This window comes from Arabidopsis thaliana, chromosome 3, assembly GCF_000001735.4.
Source record: "Arabidopsis thaliana chromosome 3, partial sequence".
NCBI classification, from domain to species: Eukaryota; Viridiplantae; Streptophyta; class Magnoliopsida; order Brassicales; family Brassicaceae; genus Arabidopsis; species Arabidopsis thaliana.
In genome coordinates, this window is record NC_003074.8 from 10635220 (window position 1) to 10656019 (window position 20800).

General features: G+C 34.3%; 3 protein-coding genes and 2 pseudogenes across 6 annotated transcripts; all 5 read right to left on the bottom strand.

Annotated features, from left to right (window-relative positions):
* Nucleotides 1-698: 698 nt before the first annotated feature.
* Nucleotides 699-2726, bottom strand: AT3G28400 (annotated as a pseudogene; the record flags this gene model as incomplete). Its single annotated transcript has 1 exon — nucleotides 699-2726.
* Nucleotides 2727-4932: 2206 nt separating this feature from the next.
* On the bottom strand, nucleotides 4933-6852 carry AT3G28410 (F-box/RNI-like superfamily protein; the record flags this gene model as incomplete). The annotated part of the gene is made up of 3 exons (NM_113761.1): nucleotides 4933-5235; nucleotides 5642-5818; nucleotides 5935-6852. 3 exons carry the CDS (start codon nucleotides 6850-6852, stop codon nucleotides 4933-4935), a joined length of 1398 nt encoding a protein of 465 aa, NP_189482.1.
* A 1700-nt stretch (nucleotides 6853-8552) lies between these two features.
* AT3G28412 lies at nucleotides 8553-10109 on the bottom strand (annotated as a pseudogene; the record flags this gene model as incomplete). The annotated part of the gene is made up of 1 exon: nucleotides 8553-10109.
* A 1794-nt stretch (nucleotides 10110-11903) lies between these two features.
* On the bottom strand, nucleotides 11904-16321 carry ABCB22 (ABC transporter family protein; the record flags this gene model as incomplete). 2 transcript variants are annotated; one of them, NM_148757.1, is made up of 7 exons in its annotated part: nucleotides 11904-13274; nucleotides 13354-14241; nucleotides 14324-14864; nucleotides 14936-15393; nucleotides 15488-15642; nucleotides 15779-15833; nucleotides 16124-16321. In NM_148757.1, 7 exons carry the CDS (start codon nucleotides 16319-16321, stop codon nucleotides 11904-11906), a joined length of 3666 nt encoding a protein of 1221 aa, NP_683599.1. The 2 variants fall into 2 exon arrangements, with proteins under 2 accessions (NP_683599.1, NP_001327523.1); NM_001338956.1 differs by having other exon boundaries at nucleotides 15488-15666.
* A 2929-nt stretch (nucleotides 16322-19250) lies between these two features.
* Nucleotides 19251-20336, bottom strand: AT3G28420 (Putative membrane lipoprotein). The gene has a single exon (NM_113762.4). The coding sequence runs from the start codon at nucleotides 20103-20105 to the stop codon at nucleotides 19455-19457; it is 651 nt and encodes a 216-aa protein (NP_189483.1). The 5' UTR covers nucleotides 20106-20336; the 3' UTR covers nucleotides 19251-19454.
* Nucleotides 20337-20800: the final 464 nt, after the last annotated feature.

The following is a 20800-nucleotide window of genomic DNA, read 5'->3' on the forward strand; positions in this document are numbered from 1 at the left end:
GTATGGTAGTCTAGGACCCAAGAAGGTAAATTGAAAATATCGGTTCGGGTTTGGTTCAGGTCTAGTCAGATTCGGAATTGAGATTTGAGAACCGTAAAAAAACCCGAGAAATTGAAGTTCTTCGTTGGGTTCGGGTCGGGATCGGGTTTTTTGCCCTATTTACTCTATGAAATCAATTTTTACCCTACTTGGGTATGTTTACACTACAACAACACATATAAAAGCTAAAACGGAACAATAAGAATCCAATTACTTAAAACATCCAATTGCAATCATCCAATGATCTAAATAGAAAAAGTTAAAGACGTAAAACCTTCCCAATTGTCAAGAAACAAGTCCAAGAAAGAAAAAACAACTTGAAAACCTAGTCGAATATGTTCATGCGTAATAACTTAATGAAAAAAAACATAGAAGTTGAAGTAGGAAACTTGAGATGGAACACATTACACATTCATGGGCTATTGTAAAGATCTTCAATCCGCTCCATCATAGTTGAAAAAGAAATCTATTTCACCAAGTTCATGTTCTATGCAAAATAAAAGAACATGAATTAGAATTACAATATCACAACCTCATGATAGAACTAAAAAGAAAGATTAAAATCAGAACTTACTTCTCATAAGACCATTTTCCAAAGTGATCTCAGAAAGTATTTGCTTTATTGTGGAGACACCTCTTTCATTGATATGGATTTCACATTTTAACCATTGCTCAAGGCACATCAACAATTCAACCATGTAATGCGAGAGACATCTTCTGAATGGATTCACAACTCTATCACTTGTGTTGAATGCAGATTCTTATGCTATGGACGCCATTTGCATTGCAAGTATCTCCTTGGCAATGAGTGAGAGAATATGATATTTTCCGGTATAGACCTTCCACCAAGATAGCAAATCATATTATATACCTTTAGGAATGACCAGTGTCTCCACATTCTCTTTCAAACATCCACCTCATGTGATGTATTATTCCATGTCTCCTTCACAGTCTCTACAAATACATTTTCCATATCCTCATATAAAAAACCATTACGCAAAACAGGTCTCCTAAAAGAATCTTGACACTGACTCCAACCACTTTCAGACTGAGGCTGAGTAGATGACCCACCAGTTGGTCCACTACTAGAACCGCTACCACTTTTGGTCACTAAATTGGCTCGTGTGAACTCATCATACAAATCAGTCATGATGTTATAAACTGAATCTGAAAGATGAGTAGCCTCCACACTATCTCTACCATATAGCCTTTCAAAATATAACTCAGCAAATTTCATTTTCTTCCTCGGGTCAAACACACTTTCCACTATTACAAGCCTATTCATTTCCACTTGTTCCCCAAATGCATCCCAATACTTATCCACCTTTTCTAACATAGACTCGACTTTAGTCTTAAGGCATCATCACTATATTTTAATGTACCTAGGTTTCTAATAATAGAGACTATCTCATTGTAGAGTTTATGAGAAGCAACAAAGTTTGAACTTGAGAGAACCAATGTGGATTTATAGAAAATCTCAAGAATTTGAAATAACCTGTCAACTTTTCCCAATCACCTGATACTGCTGGTCCGATCCTTTTATTTCAATCCACTTTCAGCAAAAAGTAATTATTATACTGTTTATCCTCAGCCTCCATCTTCTCAAATGCCACTTTGAACTTCAGAGCTTGGTCTAGCATGAGATAAGTTGAATTCCATCTTGTCTTAACATCTAAAGGTAGGCTTCCTCTTTGATGTCAAAAGATTTCAGTCTGTAATCCTTGTAATTTTGTCAAAAGATGTCAAGAGATTTCAGTTTGATTTGAGGAATCTATCTCTGGTAATCATTCCTTCACCACCAAATTTAAAATGTGAGCAATACACCTTAAATGCAAATAAGCACCTTTTAATACTGATGCATCACTTCCATTCTGCTGCACCATTTCTGTCTTGAACTTAGTAATAGCATTATCCACAGTGATGCAGAATACTTTCTTTGTACTCCACTCAACTAAACAAGCAAGATGTGTATCACAACTAGTACGACCCTTATGATCACATATATGCTTGAATCCTATTATCATCTTCCTCAACTCCCAATTGGCATCAACAAAGTGAGTTGTTGCTATCATATAACTAGGTGCAATATTGGGACAAACCCATATATTTGTCGCCAGTGACATCCTCTAGTTATTGTTCTCGATAATCTTCTTCATGGCTGCTTTCTTACTAACATAAGCCTCAACAACGTCTCTTGTAGCTGTTCTTCGAGAATGAGGCTTATACATTTGAACTCTTGAGCAAACATTTCTCCAAGCTAAGCACTTCACAAAAGCTAATGACAACTCATCTAAAACTAACAACTCATTAGTTGCTTCTCTCCAAACTGATTCACTAACTTTACTAGTACTCATACAACCACCAGGACCATCATGAGGTTTGACTATTCTGTACATGAGCACATTTCCAAACTTGGTATGCCTTGCATGTATTTTGAAGATGCTTCTTTAGAGTAGAGGTTCCAGACTTGGTTGGACACGCCAGCTCTTTCCAACAATAATTGCAATTACATTTGTCAGCATCATTTGTATGTTTGGTTAGATGATCCAAACCCAAGACCTTGCCCTCTTGTTTTCCGTAGAACCACTATTCCCTGCCCCTTCATTGTTTTTCTCTTTGCGCTTGTTTGCCTTTCTAGAAGTAGGTGTTTCAAACTCTTCGTTTGTCATATCATTGTCCTCATGCATTTGCTCATCTCGGTCGTGTGGCTCATTACAAGACGCCCATCTGCAATGTCATTCAATTCAACATCATTATTCAAAACAAGTGAACAACAATGATTATCGAGAAGAAACTAATTAGCATGTAGTAAGCTCAGTGAAACTCGAAAAGAAAACTTGAGCAAAGATTGACTGCTTTCAATTTCTTGACCTCATAAACGAAACAACAAACATAGAATATCAATGCCTTCATAATCTAACAATAAAACTCGACAATTGTGATTGTACATGAGTCAATGTCTCAAACTCTCAATGACTTCGAATTCGACTTACAGACAGAGAAATTCATAGAACATGGAGTGGAGAAATCGAAAGTACCTCTGATTGAGCCTCCAAGATTGATTCAAAAAAACTAATTGATGAATTCTAAGTCGACAATCGACGACAAACCATAAGAAACCCTAAGAAACTAAATCGACAAAGACTAGAGAGGTTAATGACTTAATGTGTTTGGTTCGGGTTTGGTTTACACTTTCGGGTTTGGGTTATACTCGAACCCGAACCGATACCACGAGTACACTTACATAGGACCCATCAGTGTAAAATCCATATACTTATACCCGCCCCAAACAAGTTTTTCGGGTCGGTTCCGGTTCGGGTACTCGGATACGGTTTATATGCCCATGCTTAATTCCTTTCATTACCTAGATATTTCTCTCCTACTTTTTATCTGTAGCTTTAATGATATTTTTATTTTTGTTGAAAGGGATATTTGGTTTTTTCTCTTTGTATAAACAGTTCCTCAAACCAGGTTTAGTTAAGTAGTTACAACAGAACAAAGAAAATTCTGTTTAGTAATATGAATTAAGCTGGTAAATAAGATTTCAAATCCAGTATCTATATGAACCATAAATACTTTCATGTTTCCATGACTCCTTTCTTTAATTTATAAACAATTAACCTCTTGATATATGTTTCAAAGAATCACTAAAATGATCTTGTTGGATAGAAATATAGCGTCACTAAATAATTTCTGCTAAAACATCTCTCATGAAACATGTACTTGTAACTAAACTCTGAGAACCTCAATTATGTGCCAGAGAATTTATTCTATACTATTTTTTGGTGTGGAAAAACTATATTTTATTTATATAAAATGTTTAAGAGTAGTGAAAGACTAACTATCAAGTCACTAGTCATACAATTAATAAAAAGACTAATTTAAGCATTTTAAACATATACTATATATCATAACCAGACATGTCATCAATTTATCATTGACTTTAGCTGTCTTTACATAACACATTATTCACTATGTTCATAATGGATGATGTTTTGAGGTTTGCACATTATCTAAGAAGTCAAATCAAATCTCTATTTTATACTCCAAGATACATTTATTACATGTGTTATAAAATTATAATGAGTAAAATATATGAATAAATTGGGTTAACTCTTAAACATACTATAATTTCACCTAAAATTTAGTAAGACCTCCTTAAAAAATATATTGTAACGTCATTCAATTGAAACAAAAAAGGTGTAAAACATCATTTATATTAAAATAGAAGGAGTATATTAAAACAATAAAAAAGTGTAAATCAATATAGATTTGATACTAATTAACCACTACAACTAAAAATATAAGATTACATATATAGTACTCATATCACATATATATAAAACTTAGTTTGTATTATGCCAGTTCTTTAGCATAGTGAAAGAATTTTTCTACGTCCATCATAAAATTCTAGATTCGACAATAGTATAGGTTCGTGGAAGAAAAATATTCTTTTTAAAATAAACGTTTCCTCAATTATTTCTCGCATAAAATCCTTACTATTATTTAAAAATAATTATTCAGTTAAAATAGTTTATAGAGTTTCATCATATAATAAGATGTGTAGTTTTTCTTCGTTTACTTATTTAATTATAGTTCTCTAAAAACCTTTAAAAATATTGTATTCATATATATTCAGTGATTTATATAGATCACAGATCATATGCATGGATATTATTTGACCTTTCTTTTTTTGCTTTTGGTCTTTCTATTTTCTTTTTCTCTTGTTGCAACATTAAATAAATGCTTCTTGCAAGTTTGACCCCAAAAAAAAAAATGAAGACTCCTACGAAGTTTTACGAAAATGTATGTATTTAGCGGGATCACATTTTCAAAACGTAGAAAACTGCATAACATTCAAGGCTATATAACACACAATACAATGAAGTATTTTTAGCAATTGCTTTGTTTGAGCAAAATGGAGACATTATTGTTGTGAGAAAGTGTTTCAACCATGTCAAACAGCTCTTCTTCAAACCATGGTGCATCACCATTAAAGTAGATGCCTCCCAACCAAACAACCATCCTCTCTAGCGTCTTTGCGTTTCTCAGCACCAAATTCATAAACGAAGCCACGAGTTTCGACGTTGCATCATTACAACCCAACATCTTGTAGATCTCCTTTGAGGTAGGAAACACCTCACATGTTGATCTCCAACATTGATCCGGATATAAACCTTTTAAAGGATGCATTTCCTGTAGAACATAAAAAGTTATTCTATAGAGAATAAACGCATCTTCAATGTATTTCTCTATTTTTTTTACTTTTAAGTTAGAGTAACTCTAAAATATAGTAGAGTTTTTTTTTTTTTCAATGTACCACTCTATTTTTCTTTAAAAGTGCAAAAAATAGAGTTAGTCTAAATGTAAAGCAAACATATATTTTACTCTATTTTAGAATGAAGTTGTAAAGAATTTTGCTATGTAATAAAGTTTAGGAAAAAAAGTAGAGTAGACTTGGAGATATACCCTTGATAAAAAATATCAATCCTATATCCCAACGAAAGTGAAAGACATGTGGTTCATGGAATGTTCCTAGTCCGTTATTAGTATGCATGGTCTTATATATAAATCGACAAGGAAATAAAAGAGGTAAAAATACCATTATGTCGTGGCTTAGCTGCAATGTGTGTAATGTTAGCTTCTTTAATCCAGGTGAATTCTGTAGTAACCTTGATATACCAGGGATTACAGATCGAACGAACTCCGTTTTAACAGTCAAAGTTTGGACCTTGAGCGTTGGGAAAGGAACACCGCGGAGCTCGGCGAGAGATAGAATCTGACAAAACGAGATGAAACCCACTTAGCAAGTTCATGTTTCCAAGGCGTTCTTAACCATCAAACAAACATTAATTAACCAAATAATTTCTACAGTTTTTAGGCTTTAGAGTATACCTGAAGAATGGTTTCCCCAACAGTAAGCCTCTTTACGTTGTGAAATTTTGATAGCATCTCCAGCGCCATGGTTTGATAACGATCAGCAGTCAAGGGAGAGAGTAGGCGATCGCTGATAATGTTAAGGTTGGCTTCGCTCAAAGAGGAGACATCCACTATAGTAGATGGTGTACTAGAGTATGTCAGTCTCAAATAATAGATGTGTGGCGCAACAATCGCAATTGGTCCTGTGCGGCGATATTGCCTATTTATATCCAATCTCCTCAGATTCGGTGATTTACTCAGATCAAGACGCTCAAGTAATCTGCATGTATCCAGTGTCAAGCTTTCGAGAATTGGACAGCCAGAGAGAATATTATGCATGGATTCGTCTGGAATTTGACAAAAACGCAGTGTTAAGTTCCTTAGGGATTTCCAAGACACTGCGCATGTGGGAATCATATCAAAAAAGTCCAACGTCACGTCGAGTTGCTTTAAGGAGGAACTGATATAGAAGATATCTGGAAATCTGTAAGTCTTGGTGTATGTGAAATCCCTAACGAACACAGACAGATTTTGCACATTGCGGGAGAGAGCAAACTCGATCCAGCTATCAACCTGGGGTACAGTGTTGTCGTTAAGGTCCATAACAAGTTTGAAACTAGTTATTATGGGAGCCGTGTAGGAAGTTAGGGTTTGGTTCGTCTCTCCGTGCTTGAGTTTAATGTCGAGACAAGGTGTCTCGCACCATACATGCCTCCATCGTCGTGATAAGACGGAAGTTCTCATGGCCAAATCGGTGGGAATAAAGGAGAGAATATGGTGAAGGATATCATCTGGCATATAGTTGATGAAATCTGCACCATCGATTATTCGTTGGATTTTGCGGTGGCTACGATGTTGTCGTCGTCGGCCCCGTTTCTCTCGCCTTTTCGCCATGATAACGCAGATGTCTTTAGGTTTTCTTTTGTCTACAGAAGAATTACATTTAATATTTATATACAATCGGCCTCCGATTGAAAAGACGGCAAAAGCTATGAATCGACTAATGACCCTTTTAAGCATTACCCCCTCGACGGCCCAAAATGTATTTATAAGATTATGGCCGGGCCTATTAATTATGACAAGTTTACTTTAACAAAATAATATATTGATACTAGATAAAGCCCACTTATTTAGGCGGATGTAAGATAGAAAAATAAACTTGATAGTATTTGAATTTTGTATAATAATTAATATATTTTTTGATATTTTATTTAATAATTATTGTTTTAAATAAAATTTTCAGTCTTCTGTATTTTATTTTAATTATACACATTTAATCTTATATATGATATTTGAATTCTAAATAGTAACCGATCCTTATTTTATATTTAGTTTAGCATATAGAAAAAAAAACGCAAATTTCTATTTTATATATTCAATTTTGTAATACGGTTTAACTATCTATGTCATCATAATAAACTCTATTTAAATTTTACACTCTTTCTTTTAAGTGATAACATTTTCATATCAAAATTATATTTATAACATATCAAATTTATATCCTAGTTAGTATTAAAAATAATTAACAATTAACAAAACATAAATAAATAAATAATAAAGAAATCCACAAAAATATTTAGAAACCAAACATTGTTGAAAATATATTTTTTGTATATGCCGTAATCTCGTAAGTTGATTTTACATCATGCAAATTAATATTAAATGAGTTAAAATTAATAAATGAAAGTATTCTCATTATAAGTAACTGAAAAGTTAAATCTTATTTTTTCTCAAAATATTATATTTTCACTTATGATTACATGAGTTAAAAAATTTAGAATAAAACATAGGTATAGTAACACATCAAAGGATGTAAGACACTCCATCATACGATGTGTGACAAAATATAAATCAAACACATTCGATTTTACTATACATTTTAACTATCTATTTCAGGATAATAAAATACCTTTTATTCGCTCCATCTTATAGTTGATATTTGAATTTTATATATTAACTCATACATTTTTAAAATATTAAATTTATTATTTTCTTAAACCAAATTTTAAATCTTACAAATTAAAATTTTCAATACAATTTTAATATCTACTTTATCATAATACAATACACTTTAATTCGATTGTATTAAAATTGAAATATAAGTCGATTTTGTAATACAAATATAGTTTTATTTTATACATTTCATCTTATTTTCAGTTTTTCTTTGTAGTTAAAAAATTAAAAGTTAAATATTTTAGATATATGTGTTTCTTTTTTAGTTTTCCTATTTAATTAAGAAAAAAGTAAATATTTTTTGACACATGTCAATATCTGAACGATAAACTTGACACGTGTCACGATTGTATCATAATACAATTTAAATATCTACTTTATCATAATACAATACACTTGAATTCGATTGTATTCAAATTGAAATACAAGTCGATTTTGTAATACAAATATAGTTTTAGTATATACATTCCATCTTATTTTTAGTTTTCCGTTTTAGTTAAAAAAAAATAAAAGTTAAATATTTTTGATATATATGTTTTTTTTTTTAGTTTTTCTATTTATATAAGAAACATGTCAATATCTAAACGATAGACTTGACACGTATCATGATCACGCGAGTTCATAACTTTGAAAACCATACTTTATATATAAAATTTATTACATGTGTTATAAGATTATAATGAGTAAAATATATGACTAACTATCAGATTTTGAACTTTTAAAGATGGGTCAATAGTTGAACAATTACTTTTTGTTGGTCTCGGAAATTGAGCCAGGATCCACGGGTCCTCCCAAACAGAGATGGATGTCCTTGAACCTACTCTTTTAATAAGTCTTTTATTAACCAGAGATCTAGCTTAACAAATACTTCTCCAGCCATAAGACGGAGAGCATGATTTTATATTTTCCAAAGGATTGGATTTCCTAAAATATCTCCCTTTAAAAACCTTAAAAAAGAGAGTCCGAAGACGAAATTAACCGCAATAACTGTTTCGCAAGTAAGGCCGAATCAAAATCATCTACATCCCAAAAACCTAACCACCTTCCAATTTACTATTACACAGTTTATTCCAAGCCATCCAATGCATACCTCTAGAGTCACCATTCGAGCTCCACCAATACCTTGCTACCGCATTTGTTAGTTTAGAAGTAATTGTTTTCAAGAGCCTAAAGCAAGACATCACATAAGTTGGTAATGCTGCAGCTACCGATTTGATCATCACTTCTTTCTCTCCTATCGATAAGAATATAGCCAACTAGCCATTTATTCTACTTTGCAATCTATCTCTAACAAAGGAAAAAAGCTTTGTCTTAGAGCCCCCTAAACTTTCCGGTAGTCCGAGATAAGAACCCATGCCTCCAATATTATGTATACCCAGGGTCAATTTAATTTCTGTCTTTATAGCATCATCTACTTTATGCCCAAACTGCATCGATGATTTTGTACAATTTATCATTTGTCTCGAAACCGCTTCATATTGTTTTAAGATATCAATATTACTCCGCACTGTTCTTTATCAGTTTTACAAAAGAAAAGATTATCATCTGCAAATAACAAGTGAGAAACTGAAGGGCTCGTTGTTGCTACTTAGATACCCGTGATCAATTTTGGTTGTTCAGCTTTCCGGATATTTGTTGTTAGCACCTCAGTGCAGAGTATGAATAAGTAAGGAGAAAGTGGATCTCCTTGTCTTAATCCCCGTTCTGGTATTATTAGTCTTTTAGGTTGTCTATTAATAAGGTCCCTATACTGGACTAAAGTAATACACCACATTATCCAAGATATCAATTTTTCGCAAAATTCCATCTTCCTTAATAACTCCTTAACAAAATTCCATTCAACCCTATCATATGCTTTACTCATATCTGTATTGATCTCCTGAAAGAGCTCTTTGATCCGAAAAATGTCCAGCTGATAAGTGATGTGCACTTGGGTGCGTCAATAAGAGATGATATCCCAGTTTGGCATTTCACAAAATCCGGAAACTATAAAGTTAAATCTGGCTACCATATAGCACGGATGAAAAACTTGGTAAATAATTCATCTTTTATTGGTCCAGAAATCAAAGCTCTAAAATCACATGTTTGGAAATTGCAATGTCCGCCTAAATTACGTTATTTTTTACGGCAAATATTATCAGGCGTTGTACCGGTAACAAACAATTTGAGGAAGAAAGGTATAATTTATGATTCAGGATGTGTTAGATGTGGCACTATTAAGGAAACAGTAAACCATATATTTTTCTAGTGTCATCTAGCGAGACAAATATGGGCACTCTCGAAGATTTCTACGGTCCCAGGGATTTTTCCCACAAATTCTATTTATGCGAATTTGGATCACTTATTCTCAAGAATCCCTTCAGAATTTGATTCATCTGCATATCCATGGATAATTTGGTATATTTGGAAAGTAAGGAATGAAAAAGTATTTGAAAATGTGGAAAAAGATCTATTAGATGTGTTATGTCTAACTGAAAAAGAGGCACAATCGTGGCAGTTAGCGCAAGCTGAGTTTAATACTGAAAACCACGTTTCTATGCAATCGAAATAACAAATTCGAGTGAGTAATATCTCACAAGATAATACGTACTCTGGCTTTTGTTGTTTTGTGGACGGATCTTGGAAAGAAAGCGACAAGTTTTCAGGACTAAGGTGGTTTTGCACATCTTTAAATAGAGAGGCGTCAACCATGGGAGCTGCTAACCTGCGTAAAAGTCTATCTCCTCTTTATTCAGAAGTCGAAGCCCTACCTTGGGCAATGAAGTGTATGATTGGTGTCGACAAGTAAGAAATAACTTTTTTTATAGACTGTTCAGACAAGTAAGATGGTGTCTTCCCCAACAGAATGGCCATCATTTTTATCATATTTGGAGGAGTTTTAGACTGACAAGGAAAAATTCATTACCTTTTCTTTATCTTTAATTTTTCGTAATACAAATGTCAAGATAGATTATTAAGCACGAAAAATTCGTGTAGAACGCTACACATTATTTATGTAAACAATTTTTCACAGGTTCGTTTGTTTCCTAAAAAATATTTCATGATAAAAAATAAAAAATAAATTATATGACTAAATTGGGTTAACTCTAAAACATATTATAATTTCACCTAAAATTTAGTAAAACCTTATTAAAATTTATTTTAAAAGATATTATATTTTAACGTTATTTAATTGAAACAAAAATGGTGTAAAACATCATTTATATTGAAATAGAAGGAGTGTATTGAAACAATAAAAGTGTAAATTAATATAGATTTGATACTAACCACTACAACTAAAAATATAAGATTACATATATAGTGCTCATATCATATATATAAAATTTAGTTTATATTATGCCAGTTCTTTAGCATAGTGAAAGAATGTTTCTACGTCCATCATAAAATTCTAGATTCGACAGTACTATAGGTTCGTGGAAGAGAAATATTATTTTTTAAATAAACGTTTCCTCCTTACTATTATTTAAAACATAATTATTCAGTTAAAATAGTTTAAAGAGTTTCATCATATAATAAGGTGTGTAGTTTTTCTTCGTTTACTTATTTAATTATAGTTCTCTAAAAACCTTTAAATTATTATATTCATTGAATATATTTATAGATCACACATCATATGCATGGATATTATTTGGCCTTTCTTTTTTTGCTTTTGGTCTTTCTATTTTCTTTTTCTCTTGTTGCAACATTAGATAATTGAGAAATATATCAATGATTCCCCATTTTTCGGGCAGTACGTGGTGTCAGTTGTTAGACTAACCCCATAGTGGTGAGCAAATTATTTTTCATGGCAACAATGATAACATAATGTTCCATATCTACATCCAAATATAGTTTACGATATTTATCGAAACTATTAAAGCATGAGTTATGTTGGAAAATTGTAAAACTAAATGGGTGCATGTTACAAACTAACTGGTTTCCCTCATGTATATTGGGGGCTAAAAGTACAATAACTAAACGTTCACAAAAGATTCAAATAAAACATCTGACCTTCAGTAACGAGTTCTTTGGAGACTGACCAGAGAGAAATATACACCCGTAGGACCTTTAGCTAACAAGGAAGAGTGTGTTCCACATTCGACAACTTTCCCTTTGTCTAAAACAGTTATCGTGTCACAGTTTTGAATGGTGCTAAGCCTATGAGCGATCACAACACTTGTCCTTCCAACCATCAAACGCCCGAGTGCATCCTGCACCATGCGCTCTGATTGGTTGTCAAGAGCGCTCGTAGCTTCATCAAGAAGCAACACTGATGGGTTCTTCAAAACCGCACGAGCAATCGCGATCCTCTGTTTTTGACCACCAGATAGTTGTACTCCTCTGTCTCCACAGTACGTATCATAGCCGTCCGATAATGTTACGATGAAATCATGAGCGTTGGCTGCCTTGGCCGCCTCGATAATCTCTGACTCGTCAATCTTGTCAGATGCTCCTCCATACATGATGTTCTCTCGGATTGTCCCAGCAAATAATATTGGCTCTTGGCTAACCAAACCTATGTGTTGACGAAGTGATCTCAAATGATAAGACCTTATATCACGACCATCGATCTTTACAATACCCTTTAACGGGTCATAAAACCGTTCGATTAACCCGATTATAGTTGATTTACCTGACCCGCTTGGACCCACTATCGCTGTCGACTTTCCCTCGTCAATATCAATGGAGAAGTTCTTAAATATAATCACATCAGGGCGTGTTGGGTACGCAAAGTCCACATTGACAAACTTTATTTGTCCCTTTATGTTTTGTGGGACGAAACCATCCGGTTTCTCCGGTTCAATGTTTGTGTAACGATCTAACACCGCAAATACTGATCCGACCGCATCCGAGCCCTTGGCTAGATCCATCGTCATTGCTCCCGCGTCCGCAATAACCCGACCCGTACTCACAAAGAGTATAAACAACTCAAAGAATGCTTTTGACGTGATCTTCCCATCAATAATAAGTCTAGCACCGTACCAGTAATTCAAAGCTGAAGTGCATGTCATGAGACTTCTAGAAGTTGCTAGCACAATCCCTGCTAACCACGATTGACGGATATTTTCTCTTTGTGGTCCTTCTTGAACCATTTTGAGTAATTTTAGGATCCGTTCTTGTGACGAAAATGCTGTTATGGTTCGGATGTTGGATACAGCTTCTGCCGCTAGTTTGCTGCTCTCATCTTGTGCTTTAATGGCTTTTTTCGATATGCTTTTGAGTACAATGCGTTGAGTGTAGAAGCATCCAACAACCACTGGTTGTATTGCAATCATCACAATGGATAATTTCCAAGAAATGGCCAAACCAAGTGTGCAAGCTACACTCACTGCTGATATAGTTTGTACCAACAACGACACTCGTTCACCAACAAGCGATCTCACCTGTCATAACAAAATATTATGGAATCATTGGTAAAAAGGTTGATTTGTAGAGTTTAAATTAGTAAGACAGAAGACATACCACGTTTGCGTCTTTGGCTAGTCTAGAGCAAATTGATCCGCTCGAGTTCTCGTCTTCATCGAACCAGCTTACCTCAAAGGTCAATAGCTTTGAGAGAATATTTTCTCGTATACGTTTCGTTAGGTATTCACCCATGTAAGCAAAACTATATTGTTGAATGATACTGATCAAGAAACATAAAACAGCTAGACCAACGAAAAGCAACACATAGATCCTTGTTTTCTCCTTCATCTCATCATGACTCGTTAGAAAATACACTGACACCATTGATCCTGAAGCATATGCATAAATTGGGTGTAAGGCTCCATACAAGACTGCACTTAAGCAACCATACAATGCATGTTTCCACTCTGGTTTATTCATCGCCATCAATCTCTTAAAAGATGGCTTCTTATCCTTTGGAATTGAACCAGCAAGATTTGTATCAATGCTTGAAGTTGCGAAAAGGGAAGACCGACTTTGAATAGAAAGTCTTGAACTATACTTCACGTCTTTGTTGAAATTTGAGAATTGACCCTCTCGCATACTTACGCTAACGTTATCATTTGATTCTTCATTTTCCATGATTTGTAAGCGGACTAGAGAAGTGTATTGACCATCTACATTCTCCATGAGCTCTTCGTGTGATCCAGTTTCTACAATCTGACCATTTTTGAATACACATATAACATCAACATTACGAATAGTAGAGAGGCGGTGAGCAATAACAATAGTTGTACGACCAATAGTGGCATTGTCTAAGGCTTCTTGGACTACTCTTTCGGATTCTGAATCTAATGCGCTTGTTGCCTCGTCTAGCAGTAGAAGTGTCGGTGATTTGATTATCGCACGTGCAATTGAAATCCTTTGCTTCTGACCCCCTGACATTTGCACTCCTCTCTCCCCAACCTTTTTTTGTAAATAAGAAAAACTAAATATCCATTTTGAGAAAGTTAAACAATAATCAAATTTTCTAAAGTTGGAATCTAACCTGAGTTTTGTAACCAAGAGGGAACTGAGAAATGAAATCATGAGCATTTGAGGACTTTGCAGCTTCCACTACTTCATCAAAGGATGCGTCCTCTTTACCAAATAATATGTTCTCCTCTATCGATGTGGCGAAGAGTGCTGGCTCTTGGCTAACTAGACCCATTTGTGATCTCAACCATTTCACTTGCAACTTTTTAATAGACACACCATCGATAAGAATCTCTCCTACGATGGGGTCATAAAATCTTTGTAAAAGCGATATCACAGTTGATTTTCCTGATCCGCTTCCACCCACCAGAGCAACAGATTTACCAGATGGGATTCTTAGACATAAATCATCAAAGATTGGTGTCTCGGGTCTTGATGAGTACATGAACTTCACATGCTTAAACTGGACTTCTCCTTTAATATTCTCAAGAACTTGACCTCTCGGGTTGTCCGAATCAATATCGGGAACTCTTTTTATCACTTCAATAATCCTTTCCCCTGCTACAACCGCCTCGGAGAAATATTTGAGATTCGACAAACCTCGACCAAGTGATCTACGTAAGATACAAAATATCAAAACTATAATAAGAATACCAAAGAGCCTTAGACATGTATATATACTTACGTGCCACCATAGGTGATGCATATGATGACTGCGAAGATAGTACCGCCTTTAGCTCCATGGTACATAACCATCCGACTTCCGTACCAAGTCATGAACCCCCAAATGGCGTAAGTGACACCATTGCTCCCAATGGCGATTCCTTTAGCTATTCCTTGTCTCAACCCTAGCTTCACTGAGCCTTCAAGCGCAGCTGAGAATTTCGATATCATCTTCCTCTCACTACCAAATGCGTAGACGGTTCGCACCAACGAGATGGCTTGCTCGGCAATAGAACCAGCCTCATTATACTCTTCACGTATTTTTCTCGAGATGTTGATGAGGGCTCGTCCGCACATCAGTCCAGGGATCAAGAGGAGGATAAAGAACGGGAAACCTACTATTGTTAGTCTCCACAGCATGATGAAACCCACGATGTAGCTTGCGACAAACGCCGATGCACTCATCAAAAAATTTGGTAACTGTTTGAAACAAATATATAAAGTTTTCACTTGTGAGACCTTTTTCAATAAAAGAAGCAACTATATTGATTATTTAGAGATATAATGGTTAGACCTTTTCACTAAGGACGTCTTGGATCACGAGGGTGTCACTAGAGACACTGGTGATAACATCAGAAGTGCTTGTAACATGAAGATCAAAGTAACCCACATCTTGTCTTAACACTGCTCTTAAGTACTTCTCTCTCATTCTTGATGCTTGTCTCTCCCCTGTCCTAGTCCAGCAATATCCTTCTGTTTTGTTTGTATTTGGAAAACCATCCACAAATTTCAATAAAATTTATTATGTTGAAATGCACCAAATTTAGCTTTCTTTTTGGTGTTAAACATTATCTAAAAAACTTACCAACGAAACATATCACCAAAGATGCACCAGCGACATAAAGCAAAGCTACGGCATTCTGTTATTTAGCCAATGTTTGTGTAAGAAAAAACGAATATACATTAGTACTCTTTTCTTATATATGATAAATATTATTCACAACAAAGGGTTATAGCTAGATTTACTCCATCTCACAACTCTCGTGGTTCCATTTTTAAACCAATTAGCAATGAATGAAATAAAATGATTCATATCTCTTATGTATTAGATTGGATTTATACACGACTCATAATTCCTAAACACATGTCGTCATTCAATCTTGCTAAGACCAAGAACAGAGAACATAGAATAAAGAAGAGAGAAAAAGACCTTCATGATGGCATGCATGAAGGTTTTATCACCGAATGAGGAATCACCGATGTCGTTGAGTAGCAGCCCGGTGATGAAAAATATTATAGGAGTGATGAAGCCATCACCGACGGCTCCGATTAAACCTAATCCCATCAGCACTAAATCCACACTGTTCGCATGCATGAATATTGATCTTACGCTTCCAAAACTCTTCATGATCTTCTTCCTTCTCCTTTTGCTTACTTTGGGTTTCGAAAAAAGAAATACTAAACGACACATTGACCTTGGGGAAACGACAACATACAAAGTCCTCATTTTTTAAGAGCAAATGGCACTATTAATGAAGACTCTAAACTTAATATGTTAAAGAAATCTAAATTTTTCGATTTTCACGTGTGTTGTAATTTGTTCACGTCTTCCTGGTCATTTTATATTGCAAGTAGCAGCAACCGGGAAGCGAGAGGCCGTTGGCTTTTCAATGCTAACGAAAAATATAACATGATTTTATAGCATTTCATATAAACTATTTTAAATATTTTCTTTCTTTTAAACTTATGAGATGCGTGGTTTTTATCTTTATACATTTTCAGGTAAGAAACACAACAGTTTATATTAGATAGCGCTGGCAAATCATTGCAGTGTTCTAAAACCTGGTTTTAGAAAAAACATCTAAAGACTGATTGAAATTGATTAGTTTCAGATGTAAATATGTAATTAATTGGTCTTGGGTAGTTTTAGGCAGTTTTCAGCGGTTATAGACAATTATGAATCAATTCCTATACTTTTTTGGTATTAGTTTTTAATTTCTTTTTCTTTATTTTTTACGAAAAAAATATTCTTAGTACAATTAAGTTTATATATATATTTTTAAATAACTTCTAATTTAATTTTAGAAAAGCGTTCAATTCTAACGCTTAAGAAATAATCAATTTTAGTAAATAGTCAGAAAACATTCTAAATTTGGGACAAACATGCAATGTGGTGGTTCTTCCGGAAGAAATCCACACTATTAAGCATATTGGTGCATTTCTACCTGACCGGATCAGCCGATAGGATTTATGAAATAAGAACTTTTGTTATTGACTTATTGTTATCTAATTCCTCAATTATATTTACATATTTTCATCTATTGTGAAACTTTAAATTTTCCCCACAAAAATGGGTGCCCATGCAAATGTTTTAAGATGCCACATTCATGGCAGACTCTAGTCAGTTCAAGACCAATTTGATCATAATAAAACAAAGTAATATATATGTACCAGATATGTCATCAATGTATCATTGACTTTAGCTGTTTTTGTATAGTAAAACTAAAATTAGTATGAAACAAAGAGAAATGTATTAATTCAATATAAATTCACTGACCACTATACAATAGTTAGAAAAATATATCGAGAGCTGTGCCTAAAACTTTTAATGCCCCAAACAAACAAGAAAAGTGTATATATAGTCTTTCATCGAACTTTTATATCATACAATACAAAAAGTAAGTGACTTTGTTTTGTGAAATAAAGTGCTTTTGCAATGGTGAGAAAATAAAGTGTTGTTATTGTTAAATAAGTTTTACGAAATTAGAAACTTATATTAGTGAATATTTGAATTATTCAAAAATGTTATGATATTTTTGAGACCTTTGAAGTCGTGATGAGATTTTAGGGAGTCATTATGAGATACTCGATCAAGGTCGTTATAAGACTTTTTAAGACTTTTTGGATATGAGATATCTGGGGTCGGTCAGGAACTTCTGTGTTTAATCACAAGACCTATGTGAATTGGTTGTGTGAAAACGGAATTGTATGGTTAACAAAAAAAATAATTATTAACCATAACCTTGGCACTGAACGTACTATGAGTCTATATAAGACTAGAAAGTAGAAACTGGTCCAACTACAACCAACTTAAGTTTACATATCGGGTCTTTAGGTATGCGTTTATAAACGTTATTTATGTAACTTACGATTGTTCCAATTCTGTTTTTAAATTTGAGTATGAACTGCAAATGCATGATCATATGTTTTTATCAAATTTCTGAGTTCAATTTTGATATAGCTTTAATCTTAAAATAATTAAAATCATATTTTTTTTTCTTCTGGATATTAAGATGTTCTGGCCACAATCCGTAATCCACCAGATCCAAAACCACATCATGTAATATTAGTTTTGTTCCAAGCGTCACTCGAACCGACGACATCTAAACGTCGCATAAGGTATTTACCAATTGAGCTAATGACACTTGGTAATCAATTACTATTAAACATGAAAAAACAGTTTTAAAATATGTTTGGTCATTGCAAGATGTGTCTTTCATTAATAACTTGTCAAAACTAGGTGGTTGGTGTGGTCACATATGTCTTATGGACTTAATGAATGTGTTAGTATTGGCCTATTGGGCTTAAAAAGTCCATCTCCTTCTGATCTCACTTCTAAACATAGAGCTCCATTGAAGGAGTTTGGTCCTCCATGTGAAATGCTTCCACCAGCTAAAAGACTCATATAATTGATCGTGAAGTCGTTGAATTTACTATGGATGATTCAAGAATCACGGAGAGGTGCACGTGCCAATGGGGATCTCGAAGATTGAAATGACCGAAATGTCTTCTCTAAGCACAAGAAAGGGATCCATATTTTTTTTTGATGTACCCTATCGGCTGATTTGGTTAGCTTTGTTAGGAATGCACCGAAGTGTTATAGAGTAGACTTCTCTCGATACAGGTAGAATTGAGCTACCATACAGTCTGATCCGAATTTATAATGCTTTCCGACTAATTATAAGGGATTGTAAGGCCGCCTACATTTCTAACTATCATGTAAACCAGTTGGACAAAGACCCAAGTGACAGACTTCCCAAACAAATGTATTTTTGTTTTTAGGGATAATCGAACTTAGGTATCAGAGTTTTACCATTCACCAAAACTTTCTTTTGCCACTAAACAACATAGGCTTGGGCAGGGATCCACATTTTTACACTAGAAATTGCAAGTGATCTTTGTTCATTATGATGAAAGAGCTTCGTTCCTTTTTTTTTTTTATCATACACTCAAACACCCAAAATCCATAAGTGTGAATCTCCGACTCCACATGTACAACAAGTTAATTTTCTTCACTGGTTTATGTCATTTAATATTTTGACTTACATAGAAGATTTAAAATTTCGAAGAAGATTATATTTTCGATTTTTTGTTGTTATGTAAATTTTTTGAATATACTTTTGTGTTCTTATGGCATTACATCAAAAAAAGAAGATGCGATCTTTTGAGCTATTAGCTCAAACTCACAAAAGAAACGAAGCCAAAGAACGAACAAAACCGAACGAATCTTAAGATGAAAAAAAGATTGTAGAGAGAAACTCTTAAACCAAACAAGTGACTTCCCGAACTAAAAAGCTACTGTCAGAGTCTTTTGGTCTCATCTTCTGATCAGTTTCTCTGTCTCTACCTCGTCTCGCATCTAGCACCAAATGTTGTCTAAACGTCGTGATGAACGCTTCAACTCTCTCGTTCAACTCCTCATTGGATAACCTCCCTGGCTCAAATTCATCTTCTTCTCCATTATACTCTATTTCTTTCTTGTGAAACAAGCAATCTTTCACAGTTTCCTCAAATTTAGGGCAAACTCTTTTCGTCTCCTCCACTAAAACACACTTCTTGATCACTTCCTTTGGCTCAACAAGTAAGAAACCTTGGTCAAAACAAGCCGGTTCCACCACCACCCTTGTCTTCTTCTTCTTAATCTTATTCTTTTTCTCTCGCATCATTCTCAATCTACCTCCTCGACGAGTCTTGAAATCATGACTCCTCCCGAGGTTAGGACGAGTCGAGGTAAAGTAAACGGCTAAGAGAACGACGTTGAGTATAAGAAACACCAACGAACGCCATTGCTCGATCAAATACGATACAGAAGAGAAGTGTTTAAGACAAGCCATTGAAAGAACAACAACTGCAGTCAACAATGAAGTACACATGTTCTCTTCCTCCACTCTAATGTCTCTCTTCATCTCCATTGTTCTCTCTATATCTCTCTACTTTGCTCTGTTTCTTTTCTCCTTCCTCCGATCGATTCTTATACGAAATTTCAAGATTCGTAAAACAAATATTTGGTGGGTCCGATTGTGGAAGACCAAATGGCGAACAGAAAGAACAAAATGAAAATGAAAAGACATGAGAAGGAGAAGGAAGAAGAAGGTGGAGGAGACAAAGAACAAGCATGCCCTTCAAATCTGCTCTTATTCTAGACATATTATTATTACTTTCTTCTCAGGCTTTTTCTCATTTCCTTTGTTTCTTATGTTTTTCTGCTTTTCTTGTTCCCTTTGTTTTCTCTTGGGGACCATTTTCCTTAAACCAATCATTTTCAACTTCCACTATATGCAAATTTAGTTTCAATTTTTTTTTCAATCTTAGTTTCCGGAATAAAAATAATTTTAAATAAATTCTTCTATTGCTTGTGGATCGCTTCTTGCAATGTTTACCAAATGTTACGGCCACGGATGCGGACACCCATAGTTTGGTCTAGTTTGGTCTAGTTTGGTCTGTTGTTGTCTTGTTGACATAGACCGATCAATTTATAGCCCACAAAAATATTATCCATGCGGACGGATCTATTTAGGTATGTTTAAATACGTTTTACAGCTCTACTAAAATACGCAAATATAATGGCCAAATAATATCAATTGGGTTATTGTTTTTTAGGGGAACA

Excerpts from the sequence above, each read along its gene's own strand:
- AT3G28420 (NM_113762.4), bottom strand. The coding sequence starts at position 20,105 with ATGGAGATGAAGAGAGACATTAGAGTGGAGGAAGAGAACATGTGTACT.